At 40.5% G+C, this 12,289-nt stretch overlaps 1 protein-coding gene across 3 annotated transcripts in view; it reads right to left on the bottom strand.

Annotated features, from left to right (window-relative positions):
* The window catches only part of ZNF704 (zinc finger protein 704), a 129,598-nt gene that overhangs the window by 64,357 nt on the left and 52,952 nt on the right, over positions 1–12,289 (bottom strand). For all 3 annotated transcript variants that reach the window (XM_027750452.2, XM_027750446.2, XM_027750431.2), the window contains exon 3: positions 1,887–1,990. In XM_027750452.2, the coding sequence (XP_027606253.2) occupies positions 1,887–1,990 (104 nt within the window). The remainder of the gene's footprint in view (positions 1–1,886; positions 1,991–12,289) is intronic.

Below are 12,289 nucleotides of genomic sequence, written 5' to 3'. Positions count from 1 at the left end.
TAATTACACTGCTCCTAACTGGCCTTTTTTGGAAAAGCATGTAGAAAGAACTAATCATTAGTACATTTGTTGCTCATATTAGTAGGATCAGAGCCTAGCCTTGCAACACCAAATGAGCATTATATTATCAAGTGTTTACACTTTTATTTAAGTCCTTAGTACAACTTAGTTAGTCAGGCGAAACTAAGATATTCAGGGAAAAGGTGCCCAACTACAGCTTCAAAACCTTGTCTGTGACTACTTGAAAACATGTGAATTACTTTTTCAGGCTAGTCTTCCCAGATTTTGGGAAACAAGCAGACAAGCTGTGTGAAAAAATATCAAAGAGCACTCAGAGTACACCAAGAAATATCAAAGGTAGCTAACAGCCACCATTTACCTATTAGCAATTCAAAAGGCTTGTTGGGAAGCTGAGGTGCACTGCTGTTCCTGACAAGTGTCAGCTGCTCAGACTGTCTGAGGCGGCAAGTACTGCCTTACCCACAGCAGAGCAGCTCCCCGGGACCAGGGATGCAGCGGGGGACAAATCCCTTCCTGGCACATCAGCACAGATCCATCTTCCGCTGTGGTTTTGTCTGTGAGCTGAGCAGCTGGAGAGCAGGTGTGTTTTTATCCTTCTGTTGGCCTCCCCCAGGGGCTGGCAACCTCCTGCCCTGAAGCAGGACAGTCACTGGGGATGTCACTGATGGAGGTTTCCCAGGGCTCCTCAGAGCAGTGGTACTCCATAAACAGTTCTGGTTTTCAACACTGGAAAGTACACAAACAAGAGCCACGAGTGTTCATGGCTAGAATTCCAGCTAAATGGATAAAACTTACATTTTCTGGAAATAAATGGAAAAGCCACAGTGTTTGTTTAAAAATGTTTAAAGATGTGACATTTGGTATGAATTCTTTTTAAGAACATCATTCAGTGGATTGCCTGAAGAAATACAAAGACTACATCCCTCTTAATTTGCATCTCTAAGTATTCCTCAGTCTTCCAGTTATTTACAGAAGGGCATCTAATCTCTATTTAGCAGAGTAAGTTAAAAGAAGAGCCAGTGTCATACAAACAATGCTAAGATATCCTAACAAGGGTGTCCTAATTTAAATTATCCCTTAAAACAGAACACTTGAAAATTTATTGTAACTCCAGTCAATCTTGCACAGGTTAATTATATTTAATTATTAATCTCTTTATTACCAAGAACTTTTTATATTTATTTTTATTTGTGTGTCTTCTGCCATACTATAAATGAAGTAGTCTTTAAAGGGGTTACAGATCTGATGGAAGACATCAGAGAGTTACAAAGAGCACAGGAATTGAGGGTCTAATCGTGCATCTGCAGAAGCAGATCTGTTGCTGTACAGACTGCTAGTGCTTGGCCTTTCAGCCAAGTGCTTTGCCTCATTGTGGTTTTGGGTAAAATATGATCTGATTTCCATGGAGTGGAGGACAAGAACAACTGCTATCACTTACTGGATATGGCACTTGAGGACATGGTTCACTGGTGAACATGGTGGAGGTTGATGGTTGGACTTGGTGATCTCAGAGGTCTTTCCCAACCTTAACCATTCTACAATTCTAAGATTCTATATGTGCAAATACAAACAAGATCTTCAGAAAATTAGTGTTTCAGTAAGGTCAGGATATCTTACACAGTCCTCATATCCCATTTATGGAATGGGGTATCTCCCATTTCATAAACTGGAGCCGCTATAGTTACAGAAAAGATTTCATTTCCAGCAATGCTGCACCAGAGGCTTTGACGAGGTTTGACGAGTATGAACCCCAGCATACCAGAAGACAGCCTTTGTTCTCCACCATGGCCACAAGTCCTGGATGCAAATCCCCAAATGAACGGTCCTGGCACCCCTCCCCGCAGCCCCTGGCTCCGAAGGCTTACCATTGGGTCGGACAGGAGGGCTGCGGACCAAAGGGCTGGTGGATAAACTGGTGAGTACCATGGCTGCTGTTACTTTATCCATGTCCAGTTCTTCTGAAGACTTTCTGAAACACAGTGAGTGGGAGGCAGGAAACACATCAGCAAATATTTAACTTTTTTTAGGTTTTTTTTTTTAGTTTTTTTTAATACCAGCCCAAACCCTAAGCCAGCACAGCACAGTAACAAAAACAAGCTGCTGCGCAGAGTTCTCAAAGCTTCAGTCTTCTGGCAACCTGAGCATATCAAGTGGCTACTATAAGCAAACTAGCTCAGTAAATAGGAAAGGAAGTGGGAAAAGAGAATACATCTTTGTATAAATTCTTGGGATTATTGTGACCCTCTGTAACTTTAACTTTGTTCTTTATTTTTCAGAATTTCAGCTATTCATATTCTTAGAGCTAAGTGTATATACTTAAGGTGGTTTTCTTTTTCTTGGATGAAGACAAAGAGATGCAAAGCTGGATAAGATTAGTAGCAACATTAATAACATACACTACTCTCTGTAGGGTGAGGAAGAACTATGAACTGGAACTAAGGGATGTGAGTCTGTTGCTTCTGCTTAATGCTATTAACCTTTCCCTACTTTCTCCAAAAGACTGATCCTAAATTTTTCCCAGTCAGACTATAAACCAATTATTTCAAATAATTAGGAAACTGGCATAAAAACCAGGCAGGCGCGACAAGGGTGGGGAGAGAGAGAGAGGGAAGATTTTTTTTTGTGGGTGTGATGGGCACCTGAGCCATCAGCACAGCGGGAAGAGAGGGGCCCATCACTCTCTTAGCTGGGAACCTGGATAAGTCAGAGCAGAGGACATGGGGAATGGGTAATAAGGAGGGCAGTCAGCTTTCCAGGGGAGGGAGGAGAAGATGTGGACAGCAGACAATGCCATCAGGGACCAGGCTTCAGTGACCCATTGCTCAAGGAGTCATGGTTTTTTTAAGACAATGAAGGATTTTGTCTGTAAAAATTATATATTCCCCCCCAAGAGTAACTCTCTTCCTTACAATGCAAAATTTCTGAAGAGTGAATGTACCAAAATAAAACTATTAAGCTCACTAGGTTTGGCAGACTTTTGCTTTCCATCCTTGTGGGATTTCCACCTTGCGGGCAGAATCAAAGCAGACAGCTTCTTGTAACCATTTGCTTTCGAATACATGACTGATTGTCCAAAACCATCTTTTCATTTTGTATAGGTCAAGTTAATTTTGTTCTTACAAAAGGACACTTTCCCCCCTCTATGCTGCAATGTGGGGTTTCTCGAATTGCATCTGTGCCTTGCCAGGAGCTCTATTTAACCAGTCAGATTGAGTCCAATCTAAAGCCCAATATGAGAAGTGGCCAGCTATCTGATGTTTCCCACCAACTGCTGATTGGTAGGTCACCAAGAGGAACAGGACATGCTGGGCACACTCCCTTTTCTAGAATCCTCTCTCACTCACCAGGGGGAAGGCTTATTAACTGGAAACTATGCTGTAGTCAAAGCCTGTTGATATTTTAGTGAGCAAACCTCGAACTGTCCATGAAACAGTTCACAGCTGCTTTCTGGCTGATGCAAGGACCCACACAGATGCTGATGAACACTTTCCCACGCCACACAACAGCTTAGCTCTCCTGACTGTCTTTTGCAACACATCAGTGTCTGGAACCAAAACGCTGATGATGGTTCCTGCTGCATTATCATTATATCCGTAGAAAGCTTCTTTTCCCTCAGCCAAGGCTTTTGCAAAGAGCACAGCAGCCATATGGTCATCATCAAGTACTGGAAAGGTCTTGGATATCTGCTATAATCAACTGAGACCTGAATATGTCACCCATCAGGTCCTCATGCCTGCAGAGGAATATTCCACTCAGAATGCCAAATTCCTCTGGGCTCAGAAGACCCTTCCTCAGGGATGACATTGAGAAGGCTTCTGAAAACCAGCCCTGCCACATGATTTTTCAATTACCTAATATCCCAGGATGAAAATCCACTTTCCGAGAAAGATTCAGTGTCTCTGTAGTCCATTCCTGCCAAACTACACCAACTGTGCCTACACCTTTATCCAGCTGTGGATGAACCACTATTATCTGCACTTCTGCAACACAGGACAAAATGAGCGTAAGTTCCTGATATGCTGCAGAAGCTGATCCCCAGTGTTTGCAATCAGCCTTCCATCTAGGCTCTTCTGTGTGTGTGGCAACAGGACTAACCTGCTCTTCATCCAGGCCTCTGCAGAACTGCAAAATCACACCACAGCAGATGATGCAAGTGTTTCCCTAGTTGATGTCGAGATGTCAGAGTCTAGACCCGGACCTAATCCCAAAGTTCGCCAAGTAGTCTATAAATTTAACTTCTTCTAGCTCTTTTGTACTGATTTTTTTTCTCCCCTCTACAATGACAAGCACTGCTGCTCTGAAAAACTAACCCTTGCTCCAAATAATTTTGCTATGTCCCAAAATTGTCAGCATTGGCATCTGTGCCTAAGGTGAAAGTTTTCACAGGCAAACAAAGGACAGGAACAGTCATGAGAATTCTTGCCATTTCTAGCCATGCTAAACTACACTCTTGCAGTTACTGGAATGCTTTTTTCTACCTAATCCAATTTAACAGGCTAACAGCCCAAATAAAACAAACTTTGGGCTTTTTCTCTGTCCATTTTGAATCACGGTCATTTTTACTACTTCTAGCTCCTCAGCTACATCCAGTACACAAGGAATGCTGCTCTCATGCTTCTCAGCCACAAGATTTTAGCAGCTACAAGTTCTGGCTTATGTGACTCTGCTCCTAAACACATTTTTACAATTTGGCTCATAAATGTAAACACACATATTTCATATATCACTCAGCCAGTACTGTTGCAGCAGCAGCAGCCTTCTTCAAGACATAGGCAAAGCGTAAAACTGAAGACAGGAACCACTTAAGCCATCTGCATTTAGTCAGCATCACATGTGAGTTGATGCCTTAAGACTGCCTCAGTATTTTCCAGCTTTCTCTGCTGGAAAGCTGAACCTGCATACAGCTGTTAAACAGTATTTGCACTGAGAGAGGAGAATAACTCGTTTGTTACACACAGATTGCTCACAAACCATTTATCCCACCACTGCTGAGGCAATTTTCTGCGGACTGAAGTTATAACCCCTGATGTTGCTTATATTGTTATTATGTGTAATGAAATTTAAATAAGTTGTAAGATCTTCTACTACATTAGCTATGAAGATTTCTTCTTTCCTCCAATCCCACATCTGAGTCTCCAAAAAGCCATCTCCCAAAATCTTGATGGATGTGCTTGTGTCAACCCAGTCTGCATTTGAGATCAAACAGTTCTGGATCCTTTATTTTCAACTTTTTGTAAATCCAAATACCTGCCAATAGCTGAATTACAATCAATCACCTGATATATAAGCAGCAGAAGTTCCAGGACCCTGGGGACAAACCTTTTATCACCACCCCACGTCTCTCAGCTTCATGTCTCTCTGCTTCCTCAGTAGGCAGAATGATTTCACTTGATCCCTACAATACCCTAATCTATCCAGCCTGGCCTTTCAAAGAGTCCTTTTCTTTAACAGCCAAGCCCAAACTAAACTTAGTTACTACACTTACTCTTGCTCAATCCTTTCCTTGGTTTTGCTGATGAATTTACTACTTTTTTGATAATTTATCAATGTTAAGAAACCATCACATACTCCTCAGTCAAAGCTTTCTACAAGGAAAGGCTGGGTTTAAGCTCTAAAAGATGAGAAAAAGAGAGTCCAAGACAAGCCCAAGGCTATGCAAGTGCCCCAAGCCAACACAATATCCAATCTCCTACTGTCCCATTTCCTCAGCCTGCTCCTGGTCACTGTGACTTCCACGCTCCCTACTAAGTGTTATTCCCATCTGGACACACCTACATCACACTTCCATATTTTCTTCTCTATCAGCCACATCATCATCTGTGTTGGGAACCTTTTTTTAAACCTGCTCTCAAAAAAATCTTTAGAAATACACATTTTATTCTAGTTTTTTAAGTCTTTAGTCTATAATTTATTAATTGTCTGCCTTAGATCAAACAGCCTGCAGTTTTTCCTCTTAGAAAAACTGTATCTTAAGTCAGTACTTTTCTCAAGCATATTTTGAAGGTCCTAGAGAATATTCTTAGAGCAGAGAAACTGGTAGGGGAAAGCAGGTGTTTTTGATAAAATTGACCTTACTCAAAATGACATTTAAGTTCATTTGAAGCAAAGAAAAAATAAAAAACAAATTCATTTTCCCTGTCCACAACTCCAAAGCTTTCAGTTAATTCCCTGATCAGAAACCTCTGACTCCAGTGCAGCAAAGCTCAAAGCAACCAGGCACAGGTTCACTGTATAGAAAGTGCTTTCCTACACTCTGGAGCTGCCCCAACACGGCGGGAATGCAGACCAGGCAGCGTTTCTTCACCAGGGCTCTGCTCCCACCAAGACAAGGAGAGGGACAGCAGCATCCTGCAGCTGGCAGGACCAGGCTGCATGGGGATAGAAACTGCAGCACCAGCACATGAGCGCAAGGGGAAGGGAAAAGGCATTTCCAACTACTTCAAGTGGATGTTGACTACAAAAGTCGATGGTCACAGATTCAACCTTCTTCTCTAGAATCACATACCGCTGCTTTCCAGCACTGTTGAGCTTGCCTTTCCTTAACCTACCCTCTAAACAATAACCACCTGAAGCTCATATGCTCTAAACATTCAGACTTATTAAAAGGCTTATATTTTCCTTTGTCTTAGCAGAGGCACGTGCTTACCTATTTCTTACTGCTATCCTCACCAGAGGGACATGGTAAAAAAAAAATAAAAAATTGACTAGGATTGATAAGGACAGAGGCAGCCGAGCACAAAAATGCTATTATGCTATGTTAGCTGGCTACTGTCCTCCACTCAAAAATCAGCTTATGACAGTGGTTCACAAAACATCTGGACCTTTTGTTAAGGAAGTACCCTATAAATATGTGTGCGTTAATATGCTACAACTAAGACAAAATAACAGTATATTTAAATATCTATTTATATCTCCCTCCCATACTTATATGTGCTAGTCTCATAGAGATCTCTGAAGTCTGACTCTGATCACTTGATTACAGCCATATCACACTGATACTGTCATACTGAGCACTGCATTAATAATGATTGATGAACATGTTGCTACAGGCTTTTATACACCAAAAATATGATTCATCATATAAGTAATCAGTGCAAACAGTGTACTAGTAATAACAGAAACGCTTCTGAAAGAAATAAAAATCCTAAACTACATTCTACAGGTAAAAAAAAATATTTTTTTCTTCAATTCATCATTACTAGCAAAACCAACATCCTAACAAAGAACCAGCAAGAAAAAAAATTTTTGTGGCTGTGACTCCATATATCTAAAGTAATTACAACCACTCTTCTGTACTAAGCAAAGATCTACATCATGCTGAAAAATATTAATCCATAAAATACTTTACGTTTACAACAACACTTGATTATAATCTAAGAACTCAAAATATTGACAGTACAGATAAATAAATGATCTTACTTGTTGCTCTTATGTTTGGTTGCTGATTATGGAGATTAAAAATTACCCATTTGCCAAAGATAAAAACTACAGAGAGAATGATTCATATAAGCAGTCCAAGGTCCTCAGCATTCTTTTCACTGTAACTTTTCGAAATAAAGCAAAAAGCAAAGGGAAATATTTTCAAATACTATATTAAATCAGTATAGTACTGTAATGATAATTACTATTTGCACATTTAAGAAGAGAACTGGTGTTTGATATCTGAAGCGGAGATACAATAATAATGCACTAATTAGAAGCTAGGGATTTCTGCCTTTGCTCATCGTAGCCAAACATAAAATTAACATTTTCCACACTATATTTGCAGGCTAGTGCTTATGCAGAAAAAAGGGTCTTTCTGTGTCTGTTTCTGCTGTCCTTGTCATACACAAGCAGATTTTTTTTTACGCCGACAGCTACTAGAAATTAAGACAAAAATCTTCTATTATACAAATATAGGATATTTTCTTCTAAAAAAACCATATATACCTGAACTTCTCAAGGAAAAAAAGAAAAATGCATCAAAGGCACTTCAAAGCTTTTCACCTCCTCCTGGCCATGCAAACAGATTTAGTGATTCAGTTATTCAAAGGGCCTTTGGAAGTCTGGCTGGTGTGTTAGAGCCTGAGAACACTTGACAGAGTCATCAGTTACTGAGATGCTGACTTTCCATTTGGACTGTAATTGTTTAAAGACAATAAAAAGTCTCTGCAAATCAGTCCTAACAGATTCATTCACAGAGTGGTTCTCAGCATCCTGGAGTAGAAAATACCTTTAACAGCAGAACTGAAGAAAAGTGGTGTGTAATGTAGGCAGGTTTCTCAAAGTCTTTTATTTTAACTCGCATTAGACCTTTTATCATTTTCCACTGCTCCACACAAAGAAGGCCTGTTTTTACAAAGACATATTTCTCTAGCCATTGTCACTAAAAACACCAAAAGTTGACAGAAGAGAATCCATTAATTTTTACAACCATTTTGTAGATTTAGATATCCAAGAAATTGTGATATTTTGTTCCAAAGGCTGGCTGATGTACTCCCCCCCACACAGGGCTCTCGCCTGTCTCTTCCTCTGCTGTTCCTGTCACCTCCTCAGGCCAGACAGCTTTCCAAGCCAGGTGCATCCCCAGGAGCACCTGGAGCACCCTCTCCCCACTGCGGGAGTACAGCCCAGTGATGCTACTCTGTCTGCTCTGGAAGCTACCACCACACCAGGCCTCTTTGGGGAGTGCTGTCAGAGCTGCACCAGCAACAAAAAGGATGCCAAATTACTGTGATTTCTGCTGTCTGCTGTAAATACACCCCACGGGTATGCTCTGCTGTCACTGTCCCTGCTGCAGTCCAGTGGCAGGAATAGCTGCTTTGCCCTCTAAGACTCCCAAGAAAAGTTTGCCTAAGTTTTGTAAAACAGATGGAAAATGCCATTTTCCTAGAAACCTTTTTTATCACTGCTTTTCAAGCAATTTGTCTGACTTCCTAAAAGGCAATTGAAATTTCAAACCTATCCAGATGGGGCTAAGACTGAACTCTACATCTCACTATCTGTTTTACAAAAGACAGGATATAGCATGCTGGGATTGGGGAGGGAGAGGATGAGTAGTAAAACACTGCTCTCATTATTGGCCTCTGACAAGATCTTCGGTTTTAAATGCTCTGCATAAACAGGAACAGTGAGGTAAGCTAAATTCCACACTGAGAGATAAGCTGTAGTTTACAGGAACAATTTATTCCATATATTGAAAAAGTTGATCCAATGATAATTTTTACTTTTCAAACAGCTGCAACATATCAGGAAAATTTATCTGGCAAAGTGCCCTTGGGGCAATGACAGAAGCTGAAGTAAGAATATGACACAGAAATTGTCTGCTTCAAAACACAGCAATCAAATAAATGGTAATCACTTGATAGATTATGAGTGCAAAGCAAAAATTAAATTCAGAGTGGAATAACAGAACCCTGCAGGGAATGGTTATCCCTTATGGTCATCCACAACCCTTGAAGATTTTTTGGGAAGATTTTCTGTTCCATTTCCTCTACTTTAAAGGCAACTTGCTGATACAAAAAATAACTCGGTCTCTACAAACCAAGTCTCAATAGAGCTCTGAAGCAACAGACCAATTATTCCAAATGTTATCCAAAATATTCATGTTCATCCCTTTCCTGCCTTTGCCTTTTGCTACTGTTATAGCTTGTTCACAGGCACATCCCCACTCATAAATGAGATTACTTTGATGGAGTACTGTTTACAAAAAGAAAATTTCAGACTTCTGATGCTCTCCTCAGGGAAAGAGGCTGGACCATTTGCTACAATACCTGAGTTGTACTGCTCAGTGCAATATAAATTCTGATGCTGAACATGAAAAAAGATGGAAAAGTAACAAAACAAAAGAAAAAAAAAGAGTCCAAGCTTATTGAATGTAACAAGAACTGTGCCAAGAAACGTTGTGAGGTGCTAAGGGGAGAGCTGATGCCACCTGAGAGCAAGGAGAGAGGGTAAGACACCTTGCCTATCCAGGTAGCTGGTTCCCACTGCTGCTGAAGAGAAGCAACGTTTGTGATCCTCACGCGGCCCCACAGTCGAACATTCCAATGTCTGATGTCTCTTTCACAATGCTCTCACTGAGCCTATTGTAAAACTCTTTTTTCCACAGATCTTCCTTAACTTCTGAGAAGAATTATCTTACCAGTGATTAGCTGAAGATATACTTACAGCAGATGCTATGAACTTTGTCCTTCCCAAAGCAGAAGAGAAAATACAAGGTCAGAAACGTTTTGCTCTTCCTTCTTTCCCTTCTTGCAGTCCTAATGCATCTACATGGATAATTTGGTTAGCACTATTTATCTCTAAAAAGTTGCTGTAAGTAAAGTTTAAAATATTTAACTTTTTTTGCCTCCACACATTAAAATATACCTTTTTTTCTAATAAATACACATTGATGAAATACTTGAAAACACTTGCAAGTTTTCCTCTCACAAACTGAAGAGCCACAGGCATGACGTCCTGTTGCTACGTGTATCTACTACTGTGAACAAGATGGCAAGCACTTTGCTGTAATCAAATCAGTCTCAAAAATGACCCAGGTGTCAGTTTCTGTTTACTGTTAATATTTAGATGTCACTCTTTTTGAGCTTTCCAATTCCTTATTTTTTTTAAGCAAGAAGTAAAGAAAATTGGAAATAAAAAAGACACCGACTCTGGACAAGGTTGTCCACAACTACCAGTACTGCTGAAAGAGATCTGGAGACTACAGGCAAGAAATACCTCTGAGATGATCCTCTGCTTCCTGCCAAACTGAGCTAGCATATCCCAGAGTGGAACCATTAAACCGTTGTTTCTATGGCTATCTGCGGGTTATCCTTGCTATTGCCACAATTCAAGAGACACCCATCAAGGTTCACCTCACAACTGGTTGGGTTTCTGCCCTTCTCAATCCAGTAGGCACCTGCTTCAGAGCAGGGAAGGCACCTAGAGCTAGTTCATCTTATCCTTCTTACTCCCAACTTCCCTTATCTCTATGTCCTTGGACCAGTTCTGCAGGGCTGTATGGACAACAGTACCTGTGATAGCTAATTCACAGCTGTTTTGCCTATGTCCACACATTCCATGGAGAGCATCCAGGTACACCTCTTCAGACGGGTTCTTCTGTATTTCTCTAATCATCTGCAAGTCTGTGTTCATCTCTTGTTGATGTGAGTACATCCATCAAGAAAAGAGCTGCTCTAAGAGTTAGTTATATGGTGTAGTCGACATCTTCTACAAGGACAGTATTATTTCACTGTTCCTGTTGAAATTGCTATGACTTGACTCAGAAGGATAGCTCAGTCACCTGTAATGAACAGTAGATCCCCACTGCTATTCTCTTCATCTCTCTTTTACAGCTAATGAAGTTGGAATTAATTGGTGCTAATTAACTTTTTTCCTTTTGAAAGGGTGACTAAAATGTTTCCTTCAAAAGAAAGTAACAAATGCAACACAGATCTTGCAATACATCTTCTATCACCTGTGCCTCTGGATACTCTTCTTCTCCATGTTTTCTCCATCCTCTGAACATTGTCATCATGTCTGGGCTTCGGTCATGTTCTACACCAGGAAGCACTGCAATCCAGCTACATTATTCAGAGACCAATATTATCTTTTAGCAGATTTGATTTAATTAGTCTTCTAATTGTTCTGTTGTTTTCACACTATCAGACATAGAGAGCAGAAGCTCATCATTGCTTTATTTGCTATGACATTGCCTCCTATCAATTGCCTCTTTGACGTGAACATACCCTGTAACTTCATCATTTCTTTACATCAAGGTCCTTCCATGTTGATGAAGCCACAGTTCGGAATATGTCATTGCCAAGGGAAAAAAAGGTAACAGGAGTTTTGGAATGATAATGTCTCAGTCTGCTAGAGACCCAGCCACTGTTTGATGTACTTTATAGCAACTTGCAGTTGTTCCAAATGAAACATGAAAAATACAAAGCAAAGTCCCCGAGGCTATTCTAGTGTCAAGAAACTGCCTTCACCAATTCTATGCCATGATGACTCAGGAGATGAGCTGATGTTCTGACAACACACTGGCAACGTGTGAAGAGCTACTGAAGGCCTGGGTCCTTCTGTTTTAGGAAAGAGAGTGCTAGATTACAGACTAAAATAGATAACACCATATTAAAAATACATTCTGCAGCAAGTAAAACCATATTGCACACACCCTACACCATATCATCTTGTTTTGGGTGACACATAGTTTACTATTAGGTCTTTCAGACTTTTCAGACAGGTTGCATTTTTCTTAAAATCTCACAATTACAGATGAGAGGTTTCTGTTGTTTGGTTAGCA

This window comes from Pipra filicauda, unplaced genomic scaffold (genome assembly GCF_003945595.2).
Source record: "Pipra filicauda isolate LSUMZ 115617 unplaced genomic scaffold, ASM394559v2 scaffold400_size1120237_pilon, whole genome shotgun sequence".
In the NCBI taxonomy this organism is placed as follows: Eukaryota; Metazoa; Chordata; class Aves; order Passeriformes; family Pipridae; genus Pipra; species Pipra filicauda.
Note: the sequence above shows the minus strand (reverse complement) of the source record. Positions and strands in the feature narration are given on the sequence as shown.